The following is a 25460-nucleotide window of genomic DNA, read 5'->3' on the forward strand; positions in this document are numbered from 1 at the left end:
ATTTGAAATTTAACGTAAAGTCATACTGGAAAAAAATTTAAACATATAAAATTAGCATTTCTGAGTGTTTGCTTTGAATTTGATTATATCAATCTCTCAGACAGGTGGCGCTTCACAAAGGAACCTTCCACCGTTTTAGTTTCTTAGCCTGTTTGTTAACGCCAGATCAGGCCCGAAGCGTTATTTTATATGTACTGTTTTGATCTGTTAGTAAGTAGTGTTAGGGCCCTTTAGTTTGTGGCCCTTTAGTTTGTGGTAGTAGACCTACCTATCTGCCATTATATTTGAAAGATGTTTTCTGGCAAGTGACTGTCAGGGCAGACTAGAAGAAATTCCAAAAAAATTTTAAGAGTAACTGCATCAACTGCATCATCAAAAGTAGCTTTATTGTTTTTTTTTTTTAATTTCCTACTATATCTATAAAATTTTCCATGCGTTGGAACCAATTGTCGGATCGTTTTTGCCCTCTGATTGAGTTATCTTCAAAATACGTGTTCCGAAAGAATCAACCGCCTATTTAAAAAGTAGTCAMCCGGTGCGAAGTCAAGAGTCTGCGGTGGATTACTCATCACATCCACGTTTTAAGTGCTCAAGTAAGCAAATGTATCTGTCGACCTGTGAGAACTAGCATTTTAATGGTGAAGGGTGATCCGTTTTCGCCGGTTGGTTGTCCTAATTTCTTGGAAGACAACTGGCAAGCAAATTGCCAGTCAGACTTTATCTTGCTGCGTTGTTCTAGTGTTATGGTTGCGATATGTTCAGTTTTACCAAAAAAAATAAAAAAATTCCTACAATCAAACGTTCATTCAATATTGAATGTATCCTGGTCTCATTAATGCCAATAGTTTTTTAATATCAAGATACGTCACACGACGATCTATAAATAGTTTGTGCAGAGTATCAATAGCTTCCGGAACAATAACTGATGTTGGGCGACCTTAAAGAAATTTATCTTGAAGTAATCTGCGACCTCGATCGAATAAACCATCCCATGGACTAACACTAGCCCTAAAGTCCTTGCGATTAAATTTATTGGTCGAGGTGAATATTTTAATTTCCTGCAAACAATACAAAAAGCACTGTATATGAAAACTCTCTGAGTATACATATATAACATAAAAATGACAAACTTTACTATGAAGTTAARAGTTGCTCAATTGCACAGCAGGGTTGCCAAATCCCGAAATATAGTAAGCAACCTAAGTAACCCAAGAAAAAATAGTTTATTATTTTATTTCAATCAAGAAACAGCTGCCAAGAAGACCAACTCCAAAAAATATATTTTCTTAAGGGGTTAGAGGTAGTCAGAATTTTCAAAAAATAATTTTTTTTGGTAGTTTCGTTAAGTGAAATATCTTAAAAATATTCTCTGAAATTTTCACGTTGATCCGATAATTAGTTTTTGAGTTATTCGACAAATAGCAAAGAGAGCTCGGGCACCTCAAAACGCGAGTGTGAAACTTTAAGAGCGCTTCTTTCTCAAAATTATGCTTTTTGAACTGGCGACAACTGTAAGCTTTTATAATACCTAATAAWCTCGGGCCTGATCGAAGGATTTTTATTTTTTCAAAAATTTCGATTTTTTAAGACCTTCGCCCAAAAATTGAGAAACAAATTTCCTGAGGCCGCCATTTTGTTAATTTTTAGAAAAAACAAAAAATCCTTCGATCAGGCCCAGGATTATCTATTTATGAAACTAATATTTTTAATCGGATTGATTTTAGATGAATCTCCAAGGACTTATGGTTGACACCGCAAGAACATTTTTTTGGAGCAGGGTCAACATAGCAACAATAATTTTGGAAATTATTATTATTATTATTATTTTTTTTTTAATTTTTGTGACTTCAAGACAACACATTCTATAATAACTACATTTGTAATATAACACGATTTAATAGCAAAAAAAAAAAAAAAACCACTTAATATTGTAATTTTTTTGTGCCTTTGACTACCCCTACCCTTCAATGGAATCCACATGTGTGAAAAAGCACCCTTTATTAATAATAATGATAATAAAAATAGTAATTAATAATGATCAYACAGAATCAAACAGCAAAAAATAGCAAGGGAATATCTTATTTATTTCGACTTTTGCTCTTGCTACTCAYGCATATACTTATGTATAGTACATACATACATTAGATGCTATTTGGGTCTATTGTGTGGTAAATATATTTACAAGTATGTAAGTATATATGTATGCAATATATTAAGGTATGCTACAGGTACAATGAATCGTGCAAGCGAATAYAGTTTTCGATTTTCATAACTTTATGAAATCACGCTTTTATTGCTCTGGGTGCATTCTCTAAAAAYTATTTGCGCCAACGTCAACAACAAAARTTTTAAATTATGCCCGACRGTTGCACGGTAGCTTTCGCTATTACTTTTGCGYTGCAATTAAAAAACAAATATTTTTAATTCTGATTACATCAAAAGAGGCCCGAACGAGCGCCTAAAAATTCCAATAACAATGTTTAGCAAGTTCCGTTTTTCCGCATACATATGCACATACAGGCGGCAGTTGGTATGGGTGTATGTGTGTATTCCAACGTCATCATGTCAATATTGTAAGGACTAAAGGCGAATTGCATACCAAAGTTCATATGATTATGTGTGCGMACAATCTGACCCACTGCATGCCGGACCTCGACCGCCGTATGGCGCTGTGACGGTGTAGTCGAACGGTTCGACGCCGCGGGTGAAAAGTCGACCAAAAAGCCTGTAATTCGTAAAATCAAAATGTCAAAATTTGCGAGCAATGTCAGAGCGTAATAACAATTGCGAAGTTATAGTAAGTGCACATACACACACGCACACACATACGTGCACGTAAATACTTTTAGCTGTGTAGTCGCGTGTAAAAGAGGGCGGCAAATGTATTAGTGAGCTGGCAGAATCGACACTGCAGGCGTTAAATGTACTATACATGCATATGTAAATGTATATATGTGTATATATATATATACATGTATATGCAGATGTACATATATACGTATGCATGCGATATACATATATATGAATTATGTGCAGACGTTGGTTTGTGCGCAATTAAAATATCCCAGCCGCGGGGCGGACGCATCAACGGCGATAGCACCGACAGCTATAATAATACAATAACAAGAACAATGGCAACAGTCAGAAGTAACAATGACAAAATATAAGCACTTGTGYTCATTTGCATATATGTGCACGTGCATGCATGTGTGTGTTAAAGCTAAAGTTGTCTGTGCGCGCACATGTGTGTGATCGCGTGTTAGTCCAAGTTAAATGGCAGAAGAGTTGATTGGAGCGTTGAAATGTGGCTGATAAAGCCAAAACAACCGCAATAATTAAGAACATATCAGCGAGCCATAACTGCCATACATACATACATCCATACATACATATGAAAAGAACAATAGTGGCTGAGATGTCATGACAAATGACATTACATAACACATAGGCACATGAATTTATACTACCAACGAGTGTCGGGCTGAAGCTAATGGACTTACTCTAACGTAGAGCAAAACTGAAGCCGTTCTTATTACTGGCAGGAAGATCCATGAGGCTGATACATGTARCATAAAATATGTTAGTACAAATAGATAGATAACCATGCCTTTAATATTTGGGATATGAGTTTTGATAATTTCGTCTCTCTTGGAAGCAGCATTAACTTCAACAACAACGTCATCATCGAAATCCAACGCRGGACAACTATTGCCAACAGGTGCAACTTTGGACTGAGTACCCAAYTGAAAAATAAAAACCTSTCCCGACGAACAAAGATAAACTCTACAAGTCTTTCATCATTCCCATCCTACTATATGGTSCGGAKGCATGGCCAATGATATYATCTGATGAGTCGGSCTCASGAATGTTCAAAACAATAGTTTTGCGAAAGATTTATGGTCCTTTGTGCATTGGCAAAGATGAATACCGCASACGTCCGAATGTACGAAAATGCTCCAGGTCTGAGAGTATTCGACGCAATTTGTGCACCCAGTGCTCGGCGTTTCGTACAGTATCGGCAGGCGCTGTCTTTGTAATCGATAGTKTAAACTCAWTGTATCTTTYACCGTAAAAAATAAAGAAGTTTGTTAATGGACGTACCACTAAAAACCCCAAAAGAAAATGCTCGATCTGAGTCGGTGAAGGGCTGGTTAGGATTAAGTAAACATCTACCTCGCAAAGTGGTCTCTCGTGTTTGCATCGTTTGAAATATACTTTGTAATAGCCATGTCCTGTGAGAATTCGGGTTAAGGTCAAATCTACCGCGCTATTTGGTCCTCCTTGTCATGATTTAAAGTTTCGTACTAGTCGAAATGATCGTTAGACAAATGCGACAGATTAGTCGATTAAGAATGTAAGGTATACGCTATTCCGCTGTGAGCAATGCGAGCAAAAAACTCGATATCTAAAAGATCCATCCCGGAATACTTCGTATACCAAATTGGTGAATCTAAGTAAATGTAATGCGGTCTCTGAAATAGTCGCAAAAGTCTTGGAAAAAGAGAACTCTAAAACTAAAGGCACCGCTAGAAGAAGACCACACAAACGCAACCAAAATGTGTAAAATATAAGAAAGGGTTTGGCGACAAATATATATACGAGTTCAGATACCAACAGAAAGATGAATACWTTACGGTGGTACSTRGAGATCGGTACAAGACGGTAGAAGATTTATTTTGGATTGAAGTACCATACTAATATGATGTTCAGGCTTTAGATACTTCCTTTTCATAAAAATTAGCCCTGCTTTCGCCGGGTTAGAGTCCAAAGAAACGATACCTGGCTATGGMAGCCTGTACAAGATACAGTAGAGATATAAAAGCAGTGAATTTGCTCCATTCTAGGAAATTTGCTTTCCTAGACAGACAGAAACTAGTGTATCTATATATGGGCTTACCTACCCCAGTTCTCGAGTCACGTGCATGGCTAGTCACTCGAGCATCTAAGCCTAATAATTTAATAAAGAGAGATTATTTTTTAAACGACTTCAACGAACAATGAACTGGCTTTTACTGTCAAATCGGTTGGATACTACAAAAAAATTGTGTGTTCTATTTTCTACCGCAGCAACGGCAATGGCCTCATGACTATTTCCTTTTACTGCTCGGWTATTGTAATTCAATTTAACAAAACTATCCCGTCTCTTATGATTTTTCTTAATCAGTTAAGTAAATTTGTAATCGAACGAAAAAATACGAAGCTTTGATATTCTGAACTACAACAGATGCAGTTTTAAATAAAAAATAATATTTACAAAAGGACGAATTTGTGCACGAACCTACAGGTGCAGATGTAGATATTGTGTGTGTATGCGTTTTATGTTTCAATATGAGAAAGTATGACTGTATTTTTAGTCTCTTACTAAAATCACTTTTGGCATTTGTGTTAAAAAATGAAATATTTGTCGTTTGCAGTTCGATTTGAAAGATATGAATAATAGAAATTTTTTATTCGGAAAATTTATTGTTAGTATACTATAGGTGTGCTGCGAATTCTTATGTATGAATATATTTAAAGAGACCCTTGAATATAGGCAAAAGTAGTTCAGATTAGTAGTAATARGTTTACCAAACCTCAACCCTCTTGCTACTACAAGTGTTAAGCGACGTGAAAGTTCGTATGGCTCCATAAACTCTAAAATAAAAATTCGTACTATTGTATTCGAAGGAATCATGAGATTAGTTTAAGTAGATCCCAATCTTCGTCTCAAACGTTATTAATTGAGGGAGTGTAACCGAAGGTCTAATATGTTATGCAGGCGCAGGTAATCCAAGTGTTTTCAAATCACGCGTGAGTCGTGTCAAGCCGTCATGTTGTTTTTTCAGTATGGTTTGGCATTTTGGAAAGACTTACGCCTGAACAACGTTTACAAATCGCTCAACTTTATTATGAAAATTCACATTCTGCAAATAATGAATATAGCAGCCGTAGCTGAGAATATACATGTAGACTGTTGACCGTCGATTCCTCGCTGCTCTTAACAACTCCAGCTAACGTATGGAACGTTTTCAAGCCATTTYTGGCTCAATGGGTATGTAAACAACCAATATTGCCGCATTTGGGACGAAGAGCAGCCTGAAAAGATAAAGAGCTGCTATTTCATCCAGAGGAACCAGAAACAACGGTCGGTGAAAACATCGGTTAATATTTCTCCCAAAAATTATGCTTGTTATGCTGAATGGGGACCGTTATTGCGCCTTGATAACCGACTATTTGATCCCTGAAATTGAAAGTTGTGATCTCGGCTACATTTGGTTTCAATAAGACGGCGCCACTTTCACAACGCATTCGGTGAGCAGGTAATCTCACGTTTTGTGGCGGTCGATTAGCCATAAAGTTAATCTGAAGTTATTTTTTTTTTTTTGTTTTTGTTTTTTTGTTAAGAAGGGAACCTTGAACTAGATCATCCGTTTTGTAGTATACTTCCATATCTATCTTTATCATTTTTAAGCGATATAAACAACCGTTTATTATGCTCTGTAGCACCATGTTGCATAGCGCCTTTGAGGTATGATATCACACACATAGTTGAAATCAGACAGTCAGTTTTCAAGTCCGCCGATACACCAAATATGGGGACTACAGTTCAGTCGGAAATATGGGTACATTTTTGATATGTAATAATAAAACTCATTCGAATATACTTTTTATAACATAAATCAAAAATGGGTCAAGCGCATCAAAGTGGTCAGCGAATAAACCTGGGTATATATCCAGTATACAAGAGCGATKCCAGAGGTTGACTTCAAGAATGCGGAATTCCTCCTAGCCCCGATATACTCAATGTAATGGTTTTCGATTTGCTAGCCCACCGCTTATATTGATTGATATCTGTGATACTTAACTATATATATATTTTATTTTAATGAAATTAATTGGACACGATTTCTTGAAAATAATTTAAATAAAAATATCTCGGATCCGACGCAAAATGTGATAATGAAGCTAGTAAGTCCATGAGTCTTTTAGATATCTCTCGAATACATTATGAGCTTTTCCGCAACAGATTTTAAGAGAAAGTTTTCCAACACCTTGAAGCATTTCCCGGCTTTGATTCTTAGAGACTATAAAAATGTTCGGTTACACTCGAACTTATGTTTTCCTTACATGATAAAKAGAAAAAATTTAACGCCACCCTCAATTACTTATTAAATTATTAATAACATGATAAGTGGCTTAAAKTGCTGTACTTTTAAAACTCCTTTTGAACTCACTAATGTTCTTCGTCATCGTTGACATTCAGCAAAAGGGCCAATACACTGTAGGCATTATTCATGGCCTGAAAGGGTACAAATATTAAAAATTAACGTTTTAATAAACTTTGAAGGTATTGAAAAACTTGCCTTCGAAAAGATTGGTATGCCGATTTCGAAAAATCTGCCAGCACATAGTACCACTGGCTTCTTCARAGACTCCATATACACGTAAATTAGACGTCGATTGACCGCAGACATAGCAGTCCAATCGCAGCTGTAGAGGTGAATGCCCAGTTTCTCAGATTCCACAGTCAGTTCATTGCCRTAGTAACAGGGTAGAAACATTTCCATAGATATAATTAGTGCGTATTGCAACATGGCTAAAAAGTGAGCGGGATTTTCGCTGAAGTGTGCCTGAGAATAAAAATTACTATTTGAAAAAATGCATTTCTTTAACAATATCATTTGCGGTTTCTACATTTTGCATATTGTAGATTATGAAACAAAGGATTAGGAAAGTGAGCATTATCTGCGATAACAAGGCTAGTGATATGACCTGCTCACACTTTAAAGCCAATCTGAAATGAAAATAAGAGAAAGCGTGTGTTTTTATAGTCAGTGTATTCATTGGCTCACTCTTTCACACGCTGATGCATTTTAATGTTATTGAGCAGTTCCGTGGTGATCGCGTCTTCCGTACCGGCACTTTCCAACCGCTCCAAGCGCATGCTGATTACCCGGAAACAAAGYGTTAAATGCAATAGCAAATAAGCTTGGAATAAGTCGATCGTAATGTTGCACAAACAAGTGAAGGGCATCGCAATACACTCATAACAGTAAATGCCCCAAAAATAAGTATCGCGCCAATCATAAGGCAACCACAAGGCATAAGGTAGTTCTTTGGCGTCCATTAATGCCGCCGCTAGTAAAGCACAGAATGCCGAATTCAATCCCGTACCCATATAGATAAWTGTCAGTTTGTTAAAATTTTTTTGTGATTTTTGCCACATCTGCTCTTCGGCGCTCGTGTGTAATTCGAATATTGCACTGTCCTCCAATTCATTCACTAATTCGGCTGTCGGTTGTGCATAGTACCAGGCATTGAGTACTTTGCAAATAATGGCCATTTCAACGAGCATGTATTTTAGCACATCTATGGCGTAGTCCAAACTTTCACTGTAAATGACCTCTAAGACCATGAGGGATGCGAAGGTGAATGTAATCGTAGTATGCATGAATAACTGGTAATATCGATAATGTCGCTTAAACCATGAACTATCTCCCCCTTGCCACAAGCCCAACACGGTGAGTATGGGCTCCAAAGTGCGAAAGTTTGCTAGTTTTTTGATAGCCATTGCGGACTCTAATAAATCCTGACGATTGTRTAAGTGACTGCACTTCGTCGAGCAGAGCTGTGACCTTTTATAGCCATTTCTATACATTCCTTCAGCCCTAACATTGGGGGCGTGTAGTAAATCAAAAATTGAATATGATTTAATGACTTAATGATATGGGAAATGTTGAAAGCTTCTTTCAATTAAAAGGCGATTATGGAGAGTGCCCCAAATTGCTTGCATTCTTATTTGTTCAATTCCATATAATTCTTTCATAACTTTTGTACAGCTAGCTATTAAATAACTTATAGAAGTGCTTAAGATGTTAAAATTAATTACTTTTCGCGTTGGTGGAGCCTGTTTTTCTTATGAAAATATTGAGTATATGGCTTATAATGCATCATACTAATTACACTAGTTTACAGTGATTTTGCGACTGCGATGTTAGAGGTAGTTTATGATTAATTTTGAGTTGATAATATCGAAAATGATAGTACAAATTTCATTACATACCTTACAGGTATGATTTTTGTGTTGCAGTCAAAGCGTGTAGAGGTGAAACCACCACCAATTACTAAAATGACAAAAATAATTGCAAAATATTAGAACATAAAATCACAATCAGAACACCTCAAATACCTCACAGACCTCTGAGCACATCAGTCGCAAATTTTTCCTTCAGATTTGTTGAGTAGTGCTATAATGTGTCACAAATTACTTCACCGGTTACAATAATTTTCGGTTTAAGGAATTTCGATGTAATCCTCTGGAAACAGTTTTAAAGTTGTTTTGCTCTTACTAATTCAAAATCGACATGTGGCAAATCCGGCTTCACAGTACTTGCGATAATTCATTTTCCAATAAGAGTGTTATGATTTCTTAAAAAAATACGCTAATTGCTAAGGAAATTCAAATGTTTTTTATTTAATGTGAATTACAATCGATACAATTAAGTTCTGTATATAAAATTCATAGCAAATTCAATATTAATTTCTAAAGCTAGAAGAGTAACTGATTTATTGTTAAAAACCAATGACTCCAAATATCCCTACAAGAAGTAGTCKAATGATGTTACATTTCCTTCAAATATTCGAATCTCCAAACTTTTATCGAAATGATTTCTTTGTTGAACGTGCTGTGTGGAAAGCTCCGTCTTGTTGGAACCAGATTTTGTGGARATCAACTTCTTCCAAATGAGGCCATAAAAAGTTGGTTATCAYCCATCTATACCGCACTCCATTCACAGTAACGGTGTCASCGCTTCATTGGAGCAAATCAGCAATTCAAGGGCTGCAGTTCTGCAGTTGGGAATCATTTTATACGGATGCAAGTTCAAATACTTTCTCAAACTCCGCTAGATTGCGCTGTGGGACAGTCCCAATTCTTGAGAACATCTTGGAATCGRCAAATTCGCTCTTCAGCAACAATTACCTGAACGGCATCAAATCAATATTTTCGTTACTTCGAGCGGTTCTTACTCTTATTAACACTTAAACATTATGAAAAGARAATRTACGCTCGAAATTTTCAATAGTTCGAGGAATAGCGAGCGGAGGTGGTGGATTATTATGATCATAAAATGACAAAAGCGCACGAAAAGTGGCAATTGGAGAGCGATAATTTTTATAATTAAATTGAATAATTTGTTAACTTGGTTCTTACGTATATTTTTCTAATATGAAATTGTAAACCTTACTGAATATAATGGACACAGAAATTACAGATCATGAGTTATTAAAAATGGCCCAAACGACACTTAGAAAGCATATCATCGCTATTGAAAACCCGGTATATTGAAAGAGATTAGGTGCAATTGGAACACATCTCCATACTTGAGTGATATAACTTAGAATTATTCGTTTATCACTGACGCTTGCTTATAAGTATCTGAAAGTATTTTTAATGTTTTTTATTAATATTGGTTGTATGGACTTCAATTTCGCTGGATTGTTGGGTATTTATCTCGAATGACCTTACAAATTTTCCATTTTGCTAACATGATAAATGTGTATGTACATACCTATACTATTTCCATTCTTTAATATCGATATCTTCACATCTTCCTCCACATTATGAATATGATCCAGGCGGAATTATTACGATGTAAGTCATAAATACATATTTTCTCTTTGAATCGTTTTTAAAGCCACATAAACAGACTTAAATCAAACGCTTTCTAGGAAATTTTAAAATAATATCATAACGATTTGTGTTCAAACCAAGGCCAAGCACTTTTGTAAAAAAACTTTTAGATATTATATGGCACCGAGGACGAACCAAAGAACTTCGTGATTTCGGGCATAATATGATATAATATTTTAATGCACCTTAATTTAACCAGACGAATATGTAAGCATAATGGAAAGCAATCACCTTGCATAGAGGCTAAATGTAGGTCTGCTCAACTTATTGCTAAGTTTCACTGTGTCCRAGAAAATTTGTTCGCATATTTCAATGAAACCTCACATATTGAAATGTCGAAAGCCCTTAAATTCGGCTATTTGCGCTTCGAACGGAGGGTAGAGGAAATGTTCCCAAGCAAGTGAGTAACGCTTTGACCAATATATTCGACATTAAGTGCACACATGTAACGAAAATAATTACATATTTAAATAAATTATAGTAAGTAGGGCTGAAGCTATTCATGCACAGATTTCCTTCTTAGGCATCAACGGTCTATCTAGGATTATTGTATATTCACTTCATTACGTTAAAATATCTCAGACATTAGACAGTAGATTATTAAGCTAACACAAAAAAAAAAAAAAAAAAAAAAAAAAAAAAAAAAAAAAAAAAAAAAAAATTAAATTAGGTATATTTCCTAGCTTATTTTACTGAAAATTTAATTTTTGAAATTAATTCAGTTTTTCAAATTATAAGCATTCTTTCGAAATTCATATTTGTATTAATCACTTGAATATATACCTGCAAGTTTAAACAAATTCTTCCTCGAAAATAATACAACTGCTAAGTGTTTTTAATAGTAGAAAAGAACTGCAACCAAATTCGCAGTGAAATAGATTATAACTGGCTCAGTAATCAGTCGTTGAGTTGTGTTATACAACGTGCATCCCAAAAGACTGATATCATAACCATTCCAGCCGACTTTTCCGTCTTTCCACGCCTGAGAACCGGTTCATCATGTGCAGTTCACTAGAATGACTGTCAATTGGACTCCAATGGGAAATATTGACACACACCGACGCAAAAGTTCGGTTTTATTACGATTAAGGAGCGCTTAAACACTTCTCAGAATCGGTTATTCGTGTTTTTGTTGGATTATGAACTTGCGAGGCACCCACTTTGCACAGAGCTTTCGCCTCTTTAAAGCATAATTGTTTTCGGTGCTCATTTCACCTTTTTCCAGCTTACAAAATATCTTTTCAACGGTGGATTTCTCTGAGCCCAAATTCAACAGTATTTTCCACCAAAAAGTAATGCTTTATTAATTGATCCATTTGTTTGTAACCAAACACAAGTTGCTTCTCAAAAATGCTATATCTCATTAGCTAATATTTATAATACAACAAATAGAAATCACATAGATTATCTATGTATCAGCCACASTGAAGAGTGGACGGGTCCTGTAGTATAAGATATTTCAGTATTTTAAAATGAGATAGTTATTTTCAGATAATCGCGTTTAAAGTTTTGGCACGTACTTTGGGCACATTGGTAGGATTGCGCTGCTGAGAGCTAAAACTTTGTTCCGATCATTACGAATTTCTAGAGGATTTAATCCGAAAAGAATATAAATTGAACATACGCATAAAAAATTTCGGTTTTATCGAGTAGCGCATACCTACCTTTTCTAGCAAAATCTGTGACAGCGGAGCATGTTTCATCAAAATGACCCAGTCTTACTCCAGTTATCGCTGATATGGACATCCAGCATTCAATTGAATTCGCCATTCTGATAAATTCGATTTACATACATAACACTTTATCCGTGTTGATTAGTTAGGTGTTAGAAACAGCCGTTAAGTGAGCTAAACTATTTTGACTGGTGCTACATATTGCCAGAGTATAMAAAAACTTCATTGAAGCGAGGGGTGGGAAAGGCGATGGATTTACGTTATATAAGTGATATAATCCGTTTAAGTGTGTGTGCTGTATTTGCATAAAAGTCTATATGTACATACATATATATGGTATATAATATATGATGATAATGAATACCTCGTTGGCTTTAGAGCCGACTGCTAACTGCAGGCCACTTTGTTGGGTATGATTCGAAAATAATTGCTCCACTGATGACGTTTGTCTGGATAATAATGTCGGTGTTCGTTTGCGCTGCAGCTCATACAGAAATACAATCGGCAATAATGATGTTGGCGCTGGATGCAGTTGATGACGAAAAAGAATAGAACTAAAGCCCAGCGGCTAACAATTTTAATATGAAGGTATACTTAGACAAGCGGCCGCTTAGCGATAAGTGGGGAGCGGAGGCCAGGTTGCTGGCACGGGATGGGGGCCGCGGCAGAGATGATCACAATTTCACAGCTGTATAAAACGACAACACCGCAAGCTATGTATAATAACAACAAGAAAGCTGCTGCAGCATTGATAGAAATAACCAGCGCAATGACAAAATAGCAACAACACAAATAGAAGCAGAAACACACAACTGTGGCAGGCAGCAAAAGCAATAGCTATGTATAACAAAGGCATTGGCAACATTTTTCAGCCGCCGGCGATTCAAAGAAAAACTTGTGATAAATTAACCGCGAGCAATATTTCGAAACAAATATGCCAGCGGCGATTCAGCTGTAATTAGTGTAGCGTCTCAATCGGCTGTAGGGTTGGCGCCGGAATGGGTGGGTCTTTGTGAGTTAGCGCGTGCAGGGTGCGTGTGTGTGGCGCCGTGTGAGAGTAGCGGAAGAAGCGGCTGGGACAAGGGCCTTCAATGAGACAGCAGTACCGCTTTGAGGGAAATGAGAGCGTCAATGCAACTGGGCGACCGTAGAGAGGCGGTGACGCCCTTGCTGACGTCGTCGTCGCCGTCTCTGTCGCTGTCGCCGACATTAAGCCCGCAAGAGATACGAGCCTGCTACATGCAACATGCAMATTTGCGACTATTGCGGCAGTTCGGTGGCAAGCCGTCGTTTGGTAGTCGCGCCGGGCGACTGAAGGAATCCATTCAGACGTACGACATCTGAATGCCCGAAGTTATGCAAAGGCGTCGTGCTTGAAAAACTCGCAAGGAATCCGGCGAGGTGGCTGCGAAGCAGGGCGAAATGAAGCAGCGCAAAGCCTGAGGCAGAAATGAGTGCAGACGCACACACACACACACACACACACTGAAATCTTAGACTACGTGTAACACCGCAGTGAAACACAGGAGGACATGAGGGGTGGCGTACAAAGAATTGATATACATACGTGGCATTTATTGTTGTTATTGATGGCGACTGCGGCGGCTGCGGCGGCAGTGTGGAGAAATTAACGCCGACGGTCATAATTTCATTCGCATTTAAAACCATCTCAGAGCTCATTTTATAAGTATAAATTGCGGGCACACAAACTCTTGCATATGCGTGAGCTCTCGTTTGCTCTTCATATCGATGTGTATGAGAGAGCTTACTAAAACAACGGATGTATGTGGAAAGTTGAAGTTATGCTTGACACATTGAACCGAATGCAATAATTGTTCTACGGTATGTATGAGGAAATGTTCGTAACCGTTTTGTTCGATTCAAAATGTTGTTTGTGTACCCTGAACAGGATGTATTAAGTTTGCCACGAAGTTTGTGACACCAGAAGGAAAAGTTAGAGACCCTATAAATTCTCATGATCAAGCATGTGCAAAGAGATCTGTTTACGATACTTTTTTTGAAAAAAATTTAGCTTTAACGGGCCGAGTAAGAATGCGTGCCATACCAAAAGATACTCAATCATTCGAACGGGCTCGCTGGAAATGTAGAGCTCTGCTACCATCCTCTAACACCAGCCTGATGACAATGAAGCACCAAATCCTTTACCTTTTTAATATTTTCATCAGTTGAAGAGGTCGAAGGACGACCAGAACGAGGCATGTCTGTCTTTGAATGCTTTGTACTACTCGTAGGCTTGTGTTTTTGAAAAACTGAATCACCGTAAGTCTTTTCTAACATTCCGCATACGAAGTTTGGTTAAAGATAAAAAATTTGAGAAAAGTTCTTTGTTTGATATTTTTATCTATGGTAACGCACAACTGAGTCGTCTTAAGCAGCAAATGAAAATATCGGATTACTATAGCATATAGCTGTCACACAAACTGAACTGAATCGGAATCAAGTGCTTGTATGAGAAACTTTTTTGATTAATGAGATATATTCATAAAATTTCGCTGGGTATAATCTCAGGCAATCGTGCAATCTTCACAGAAATCGTTCAGATCGGGCTATATAATGGAGCTGTCATACAAACTCAACTATTCATTTAGCAGAAGTTTTAGAACTTTTTTTCAGAGAAATTTACTAGAATGTTTAGTTTTTGTATGCGCAATGCATAGGTGAAATCCAACCAGCAAAAAATAAAGCCGTGGAAAAAATCATTAAAACCAGATTTAAACCAAACAAGTAAGGAAGGGCTAAGTTCGGGTGTCACCGAACATTTTATACTCTAGCATGATAAAGTGATAATTGAGATTTCAGGTGTGGTTGTAAACCGATTTCACCCATATTTGGTACATGTTATCAGGGTGTTAAGGAAATATTATACACCGAATTTCATTGAAATAGGTTGAGTACTTCCTGAGATATGGTTTTTGGTCCATAAGTGGGCGACGCCACGCCCATTTTCAATTTAAAAAAAAGCCTGGATGCAGCTTACTTCTGACATTTCCCCCCTAAAATTTAGTGTTTCTGACGTTTTCTGTTAGTCGGTTAACGCACTATTAGTGATTTTCAACATAACCTTTGTATGGGAGGTGGGTGTGGTTATTATCCGATTTCTTCCATTTTTGAACTGTACATGGAAATGCCTAAAAGAAAYGACTCTGTACAGTTTRGTTGACATAGCTATAGTAGTTTTCGAGATATGTACAAAAAAGTTAGTAGGGGGCGGGGCCACGAACACTTTTCCAAATAAATTTCGTCCAAATATACCCCTCCCTAATGTGATCCTTGGTGCCAAATTTCATTTTAATATCTTTATTTATGGCTTAGTTATGACACTTTATAGGTTTTCGGTTTCCGCCATTTTGTGGGCGTGGCAGTGGGCCGATTTTGCCCATCTTCGAACTTAACCTTCTTATGGAGAAGAAATACGGTACCAAGTTTCATCATGATATCTCAATTTTTACTCAAGTTACAGCTTGCACGGACGGACGGACAGACAGACATCCGGATTTCAACTCTACTCGTCACCCTGATCACTCTGGTATATATAACCCTGTATCTGACTCTTTTAGTTTTAGGACTTACAAACAACCGTTATGTGAACAAAGCTATAATACTCTCTTTAGCAACTTTATTGCGAGAGTATAAAAACGCAATGAATACCAAATGACCTTATTCACCAGATTTGGCTCCGTGTGATTTTTTCTTGTTCCTCGAACTGAAATTTCCGCTCCGCAGGGCCCGTTTTCTGTCGATCGAAGAAATAACACAAAATTCCCTGAAAGAGCTGAAAAAAGTATTTATGAAAAGTGTTTCGAGGCTTGGAAAAACCGTTGGCATAAGTGTATTACATCATGTAGGTATTACTTTGAAGATGAAAAAATTTTGAATAACTAAATATTTTGCATTTTATTAATTCCCAGGTACTTTTTTTTACAATGTGTATAAAACTTAACATAGAAATCATCTTTTGAGCAAGTTGGCCATCCGTTTGAAACTTCCATTTAACAAAGTTATACTACAAAGAATTTATTTACGATATTGATATAATTTTTTTGGGCGGTATGAAGAATATTGATGCCAATTTCATTGAAAGCCAGTCAGGAATTCCGAAAAGATGGCTTGCATAGTCTTTAATTTATTGTGAATAGTTGACGGGTTGTTTGAGTAAATTTGATATATTTATGTAATGGAAAATATTTTAAGATAGCCTTTGGATGCAAATTTGGTCGACTGAAATGTTGAAAATAGCAAAGGCACATGCATTCACATAACTAACATACATAAGAATATGTAAGAGATTTTAACATTTCAGCGCTTTGAATATGAATGAATGAACAACGCGGTGCAACTTGTTTCTCCGCGCAGCAGTACAGTTTTTCACTTTCCCGACTTTGTTGTTGATTACATGTGGCGCCAATTATTCTCATGCAACTAAAACTTTTTCCATTGATGCCACTCTTATGCGATCCTTGAGCGCCGTTCTACACTCGCGATGGCTGTGTATTTGTTTTGTTCGTTTGCGGCATTCGTTTCATTTCATTGCGTTGCGATTTCTGACGAATTTCGCGCATATTATTTCTTTATTCGCTTTGAAATGAGTTTGTGTTCCTGTGCGCGTGTGTGTGTGTCTGCATATAAGTGAGTTTGAGTGCGCTCGTAAGTGTGTGTGTGTGTGTGTTGTTACCGACCGTTGGCCGCCGGCGCAAATGCTCCAAATTGGCTTGTAATGCCTTTTTTAGTTTTGTTGTTGCAATTTTTGATTTCAAGTTGTAGTTGTATAAATTGGGCACATACGTATATACATACTTGTGTGCAGATATAAATGCCGTTATACATATTTATTTATGCATATGCGCATTTGAAATATATCAATACGCTCGCCACACTGTTGCCGCCAACATTTCCCGTTATTATTTCAGCTAGCATTCTCTGTCATTGTTGAGGCAATGCCTGCCAACCACTATACACGTACACTGGTCTTGTTGTTGTTGTAAATGTTTAAGCTTTATTTATATGCTCCTGTGTTCCTGTCGCTTTTGTTGTAGTTGATTAAAACACTATTTGCCACAATGTGACAACTGAAATGTGTGCACTCATAAACACACACTCGTACGTACGTACATACATGTGTACATATGCAAATTCACTTTTACGCACATAGACGAAAGCACTTACAATAACAAAAATCTTCATAACGATAAATAATAGCAATGTTGCAACAATAACCGCCATATTGGTTTCSGCAACAGCTGCAACTCTTCCTATGCACTTAACTGTCAAACAGCGGTGACAGTCAGCTGCATGTATGTGCTAGTGGTGGGGTGGAAGGCGGTAGCAACAGTAGCGTTTAGTGTATAATATTTAAGTTCTGCCGTTGGCATATTTTACCAACATACGCCTTACTGCGTATATGTATGTCATAATAAAATGAGCACTTTTCCAGTGGCATAATTACCCAACGTCAACGTAGGCGCGCACTAATACACACACAGTCGCAGAYTGGCTGCTTCTTAAGCTGGCTGTTGCATTGAATGAATGCGCAAACAATCTTTCTAAATTCTTACCTATTTCTACTTCGTTCTTATAATTAATAAGTTAAGGGGTTAGGATTGTCATTGATTCCCAAAAAATCGAAACTTTGTCGATTTTATTCATTATAAGAATAAAGATGATGCGTTATTAGAAACCATGCTCTTTCWATTTTGTTACGCTAACTGGACGATATATGCGGTATAAAGTCACGTGTAAGTTCGAAAATCTTCTTATTGGGTATATGGGGGCTAAAGAAAGTAATGACCCGATACAAGCCATTATTGACATACAGGCATACTATTATTGTTATTATTTAAATTATAAAGTTAGCAACAGGCACTTGTAAAAATATGTTCCGATTTTCGAATTTTTTAGATTTGGGATGTCAATTCATAAAGGTACTCTTTGTKTCAAGTTTTATCCGAATATATTCATTGGCGAAAGAATCAGATGAACTTTAAAATTGTGTAGTATGGGAAGTAAGCGTGGTTGTAGACAGTTCACCCATTTTCACAATGTAACATGGGAGCTTAAAGGTAATATTATCTACCGAATTTTGTTGAAATTGGAGTAGTACCTCCGGAGATATGTGATTTCATCATTAATATGAGCGATGTCATGCCAATCATGTTTTCGTCCTTAAATTGTTTTAGAAAATATTTATCTGTGAGACGAAGATTTGTTTTAATTACCAAAAAATATATTTAAAAAGTTCGTATTAAAACTTGAGACTATTCGCTTTAGCCGATTTCTGGTAATGTTGGTGACCGACTTTGAAAACAATATTTTGAGAATAACACGTTTAAAGTTTGGCCTTGAACATCCAAGTACTCCAAGTACACCGGAAAGATATGAAATTTTCTGTGTGTATTCTTAGACATATGCAACCTCAATTTTTTGAAAAATCTAACTGTATACATATGACATATTGTTGAAATGATTTCACAAATTGCTCATAATAAATATAATAAATTATTGTGATCTTTTTTTTTTGGTAATGTGTGGGAAGAATTTTTTATCGATCTAAGATTTTCCTAAAGGTATTTGAGGACACTGCCAACCTTGATCAAATATACGGTGTGTGTTTTAAAATAAAATGTATTTATTCACTTAGGTATGATGAACAGTTAATTGATGCCAAACTTTCATTGCTTTATACATAAGTTCTTTGACGAATGAAAATAGGAATGAAAAATTATTAAATTATTACGAATCTCATATTCGATATTAAGCATTATTGCAACAAATTCTAGACCTGAATAACGAAAAATATTTTAGAATAAAGTTTCTGATACATACTTCGTGAATTATTAAGTTTACAACTTTGCTTTCGCTGTTTTTTTTTTTTTTTTGTAAATTTAAGGCTTTATTATATTCGGTCCAAAAGTGTTTTCCCTTATTCCCTCAAAAACCAATGCTTAATAGACACAAACAATTTCTTTGTAAGCTAACACAAGTTGCTTTTCAAAAATTCTATATTTTTTAATACCTAATAGAAATCATATAGATGGTAGTAGTAGAGTAATAGTATTATCTATGTATGTGTCAGCCTCAGTAAAGTGTGGTCCTCAGCCGCACTTTTCTTGGAATTAAAAAAGAACAGGAAAATTTCCCGCAAATCTCGAAAATTCGGCTCAAAAAGTGACATTTTCAGTTGAGAAAAAGTTTGGGATGCAAACAGATCTCTACAAATATTTTGTTGGGTTAATGTTGACACAAATATTCAAGACTGATAAAATATCCAAGATCGATTGAAGTTGATACATCGTCACGTGATTCTTAAAGAAAATCAAATGGAAAATTACACACGAAAATTCTCACAAATGTCCATTGATAGATACGATGTGTGGAATTAGCAGCGTCTTGAAGTGACGTTCCGTTATTGTGAATTTCGACTACTTTTCGGTTTTAGCTTTTATCTTCTAATCTGAGTCCACATGGTTGTCTAACAATCGGATAATGGGTACGGCGAAACCTCTTACGGGATCCAATCATTCTTGTCGTAGTTGAAGGTTGAGTTGAAAATACTAAGATATCATCACGATCTAAATGAGTGATGGAAAAACTCTTTATGTTCCATAGTTTTCTCTAAAAACTGCAACACCTTAATATTTTGAACAATTTAGTGRCCATACCTGTCTAACTTCATTTAAACGATTTCACTTTTCGATTTATTCTAGGAATCACATCTTATTAAACATGTTTCGAAAGTGCAAAATATTTGTATCGACATTTTAAGACAAAATGGCGCCCTGGGTCCTTTTTATACCCTGAAGAGGGTATATTAAGTTTGTCACGAAGTTTGTAACACCCAGAAGGAAGCGTCGGAGACCCTATAAAGTATATATATATATATAAATGATCAGTCTGTTGAGCTGTGTCGATTTAGCCATGTCCGTCTGTCTGTCTGTATATCCTTTTGAAAATCTGCAAGCAAACGTCATTTTCTCTTCAAGAAGCTCCTCATACAAACTGCCATACAAACTGAACRATCGGAATTAAGGGCTTGTATGGAAAACTTTCACATTGGCAAGATATATTCACGAAACTTGGTATATAGACTATTTTTTAAGGCAACAATGTAATCTGCGAAGAAATTGCAGATCGAATTACTATAGCATATAGCTGCCGTACAAACTGAGTGATCGGAATCAAATGCTTGCATGGGAAACTTCCTCATCTGACGATATATCTTCACGAAATTTTTTATGAGTTACTATTTGTAGAAATAATGCAATATCAGAACCGAAGTTAACGTTTGTTCTTGTTTAATATGACCTTGTCAGGTGACGGTTAAATATTTGACCACAAAATAAAGATTCAATTATTTATACCTAAAACGATAACCTTCGAGTAGCACCGATTAGTAACTAGTACTTATTGATGATTCTCGTGTCACAGTAGGACCACATGTGTTATCGCCGACATTCCTAGTAAATTGCCGTCGTTCAAGACTCTAAGTGGCACAGCAGTTTGCTAATCATGTGTTCATTTTAATTACTTACAGATATGCTGCTAAACGGCTGAACAACTAAAACGATTTGGATACATTGTTACAAGACAAACARCTTCCCATACATCAATCAATAAAAAGTCTAACAACAGCACTCCACCAGCTATTAGCGCAGCGAGCAACAACAGAAAAAYGCTTGTACATAAGTGCAGATAATAGCGGAGTCAACACACACACAGTGACACACATTCGAAGCCGGAAATAGATAAGTCAACCAGAAAAACGTGAACGAACGAGGCGCCACAGAGCGCAGCGGTGTACCACCAACGGGGCGAAGAACTAACGACCAAAAAGAGAAAAAGTCGCCGCCACAAACCAAAACATTCGCAATMAAACAACAACACTGCGCACCGCAACCGCTGTAAACAACTGAAGGAAACATTTGAAAAGCGCGCCACAGCGGCATCAATAACAACAATACGGCGAGAAGAAAGCCAACAAAGCCAGCGGAGGATTCTGCGCCACATCAAGGTCGTCTAGGAATAAGGTGGGTACATTTGTGTGTGCGCCTAAGCGAGAGCGCKAGACACTGAGAGAGTGCGAGCGGAAAGGAAATAATCGCAAACAGTTGCGACAACAACAGCAATAACAATAACCAGAACAGCAACAGCAACAACAAAGCATAAACAAGTTTTACGCCAGTTGGTCATTGTAAGGGAGGGCGCAGAAAGTGGCAAGTCGAAGAGCGCGTGTGCAGCAAACGAACAAGTTGTCGCAGACAAGTTCGCCAACGACTGTTGCAACGAACAACGCAGCGGTACCATCAAACTAGTTGCTGCAGCGTAGCAAGTACAACGGCCCACGACGAAAGCCAAGTTGGCGCTCCATGTAGTAAGCGRTTGTGCAGAGCAATTGAACCACCACCACCACCAACACGCACAGGAGCAGCAACAATAGCGGCGGCAATAGCGCCGACAATCAACAGTCAGCCCATATCAGCAGCCAGCGTGGTCTCGACGGCCAGTCGCGTGCACTTGTGACTTCAGTTCGAAGCGGACATTCGGCGCGAATGCAAGTCAGGTAAAGTTTAGTGCTCAGCGATAAAGTGTGAAAGTAAACACAAGTTGTTGACAAAGTCATAAATCGAGTAATCAACACACAATCTTTTGCCACAAAGTCAAAGCGAGCGGTTCTAAAGTACTTAGGCGGGTTCCGCAGTTAAATATTTTGCTTGGCAAAAATATAATAAGTGAAACTGTGAACTCTTGTGAAATTTTGAATTATAAAAAGTTGCTGTTGAATACGTGAAAGTGCATTTCCTCAATCTGAAGAATATTTTGTGAGTAACATTTTAACAGCAAGTACAAACATTAACTTCGGTTTCACCGAAGCTTTAATGCACTTCGCAAATACAAAAYATTAATTACTCGATTCAATCGCTCAGTWTGTACGRCAGCTATGTAAATGCTAWWCTGAATCGATCAGAACAATTTCTTTTGAGACTGTTATWTTGGTATTGGTTATAACCCATTCCGAATTTCGTGAAAATATCTCCCGCAATGAAAAGTTTTCCATACAAGYGCTTGAATCCGATCATTCAGTTTGTAAGGCTGCTATATACTATAGTGGTTCGAACGGAATTATCGATTCATACCTCAAAAACTGAATTACTAGTTCGCATATCACGCTGATCATTTAAACATATATATTATATAGGACCTCCGACGTTTCCTTTTGGCTGTTAAGAACATCGTCTCAATTTCTGTGAGGTTCAAATCTGCGAGCCCAACATTTCAAAGTGCTTATATAAGGGTACCCCGTCACCATTGATTCACGATTAATTCTTATATTCTTCCACATGCTACACAATGCCAAATATTGACTTATAAATCCAATTTGCGAAAAAAACTCATAAAGTAGGAATACCCGTATCTGAATACCGTTAGATAAATACCATGTCATATGTATAACAGTTGTTTGTTGCCACTTCAAAATACTGGAGTTTATTTACATATACAAAGCTGGTCAGAATGGCAAGACTATGTAACAGATTTCGCGGTTTCGGCTAATTTGGTCATCTCTTGGGGGAACCGGAAGGAAGTGCAATAACAGAAGTACGCAAACTGGTAAAAGGGCAGATAATGAGTTATCATAAGTTTAACTAATATTTGGCTTCGTCCGTTTTTATTTAAAATTTCGTGTCTTGGAAGCTACTTTCCAGATTTAAATTACGTTTAGCATGAAATAATTCTAAGACTTGTTATATCGTGTTCTACGTCACTGAACAAGTTTATATGACACAAGACTTTTTCAAGACGGTTTTTTATTATTAATCAATAAATATAACACTCCAAAATTAGTGTCTAATGTTTTAACGGATATATGGGATTCCTCTAAAAGAAACAATGCGAAGTTGGATTATGATGATTATATTCACCTATTATCCTTAAATTCTTCTTTGCGGCTTACTTTATAACTCATTATAAGTAAGAATATATTCAGATAAGAAATAAAATAAAACAATCCATAAAATTCTTTATTCGACCGCAATGCATTTCATCTACACAATCTAGAAAACCAAGCGAAGTTGGTTTCATCATCAAATATTTTCATATTAAATATCTTCTTACCTTCGAATTAATATTATAATTAATAACTGTCTCTTATACACATCTAGATGTGTATAAGAGACAGGTGAGTGCCCGACGTACTGGCCACTGCTCTGTACCTAATAGCCGCCAATCAAGTGGGTGATGTTTCTGTCCTAGTGCGTTTAACAAAAGGTTAACTTCTGAACAGTGTTNATTATTAATTATAATTATAGCACAGAATATTTTCAAAAATAGAAGAAATCAGTCTATAAAATCTTTTGAATCCCTTGTAGCATATATGTATATACATATGTATGGTCGTCTCTCAGATCGGGATTAATATGAATACTTATGTATCAATAAGTGTATGTATATTTTTCTCTTTGTAGAAATCAAATTGATTTCACAATTAATACTAGTTTCCAAAAAATAATCTTTTTCAAGTAGTTTTTGTAGAGATTTGTGAGAATATTTTACCTTCCATTCGACTGTCCCAAYCTACAAAGATATTAATTTCTCATACCTTCATCATCTTATTATTTTTATCTATTAAGATTATCTAGTACTTTTGTTATGGATACATAAAATAAAACGGGTGCCTAAAAGAGCTTATTATCGACAATTTCATTAAATTTATTTAGATAATGAAAGTCAGTAAATTTGCCTAAATTTGCATTTTCGTTTAGTSTAACTTTACCGATCATGCAACCCATTAAAAAAGAACCCCTTATTCCGTCGCTATAAGTGTAGTAAAATAATATTCSAATTTTTGGATCACAAAACATATTTTGATGGGGACTTTTTCTGGAATGCCAATGCTAATCTTAAATCAAAGGATTGCTCAAAGACTGAGTAAAGCATTTATTTATACCCAGAACAGGGCATATGAAGTTTGCCATGGAGTTTGTAACACCCGAACAGAAACGTAAATCGACATCGACGTGTCCGTCTGTATATACGCGATCATACAAGAACATAGTACAAAGAGAACTATTGAAATTCTGTCCTTGTATGGAAACTTCCTTATTTGTGAAGATACCTTCTAGAAATTTAACGTAGATTAAAATCCCTAAAATATAAGAAGATTTTTTTTTTAGATCGGAACCAGAGCATATATTATCTATACAAACTTATCGATCAAACTTAAGTMTATTTATGGAAAACTTGTCTATTTGACAATATAACTTTAGTGTAGATTATTATCTCGCGATACCTCCAAAAATATTGTTCAGATTGGAAGAATATAACAGCAAAGCCGTCATAAAAGCTAACCGTTCAAAATCATGAKGAATATCCTTTTGTACCATTTTACGCTATCGAAAATGAGCCTATGAAGAGTATAATAGCTTCGGTGCCGCCAAAGTAGCGTTGTTTTACGCAAAATTGTGGAACCCTTCCGCACTGATGTGACAAATTACGCGATGACCTTTGTTCCGCATTGCTTAGCATTGAAGAAATGACCAAGTGAGCATAAAATGTGACAAGATCTCTGCTAGACTTCGTAATTTTGACAGCGATGGAATGATCGGTTCTCTTTTAATAAGCTAAACGAGCAGAGAAGGCATACTAAGCGAAAATAAATTTTTAGTCAAATTTTAATGTTTTCTGATGTCATTAAACCTGAGATATTTGTAATTCAATAAATATCAAATTTCTATTTAATTATATTGAATAACAGAATTAGAAAACAAAAATGAAAATTTAACGGTACGAACTGCTGTACGCTGATCGCTTGCTTTACCTAATAGTTAGTCTCTTCCTATCGTTGATAAATACTCCTATCTGTACAGAGCTATCGTAGCACTTCCTGCGGTAATGTCATGTACTACTGAAAGTACAAAGCCACTTGTTTGGTGTCTTAAATTTATGCATTAATTAAGAATAATTGAAAAATAGTTTATCTGCTATAAAACCTATGAAATTACAAATTGTTCAAAATTTTAGAATTTGATTTAGAAATTTTCCATAAGTATTTGTTGAAAACTACTRCTTAAAGATTTTCATATTGTTTACACTCGTAAACAAAAAAC

General features: G+C 36.3%; 2 protein-coding genes across 3 annotated transcripts in view; one reads left to right on the forward strand and one right to left on the reverse strand.

Annotated features, from left to right (window-relative positions):
- LOC108970232 (BTB/POZ domain-containing protein kctd15-like) overlaps window positions 1–25460 on the forward strand; it is a 97204-nt gene that overhangs the window by 18929 nt on the left and 52815 nt on the right. The window contains exon 2 of one of the 2 annotated variants that reach the window (XM_018935503.1): window positions 20894–22178. Coding sequence is in view for 1 of the 2 variants with exons in the window: in XM_018935502.1 (XP_018791047.1) it covers window positions 21909–21919 (11 nt within the window). In the remaining variant the exon portion in view is untranslated. The remainder of the gene's footprint in view (window positions 1–20893; window positions 22179–25460) is intronic. The other variant, XM_018935502.1, reaches the window with a different exon arrangement.
- Window positions 7214–8551, reverse strand: LOC108970230 (odorant receptor 94a-like). The gene is made up of 4 exons (XM_018935501.1): window positions 7833–8551; window positions 7654–7774; window positions 7344–7610; window positions 7214–7279 (listed from the first exon to the last, which is right to left on the reverse strand). Exons 1-4 carry the CDS (start codon window positions 8549–8551, stop codon window positions 7214–7216), a joined length of 1173 nt encoding a protein of 390 aa, XP_018791046.1.

This window comes from Bactrocera latifrons, unplaced genomic scaffold (genome assembly GCF_001853355.1).
Source record: "Bactrocera latifrons isolate USDA-ARS-PBARC rearing strain unplaced genomic scaffold, ASM185335v1 scaffold_290, whole genome shotgun sequence".
Taxonomy (NCBI): domain Eukaryota; kingdom Metazoa; phylum Arthropoda; class Insecta; order Diptera; family Tephritidae; genus Bactrocera; species Bactrocera latifrons.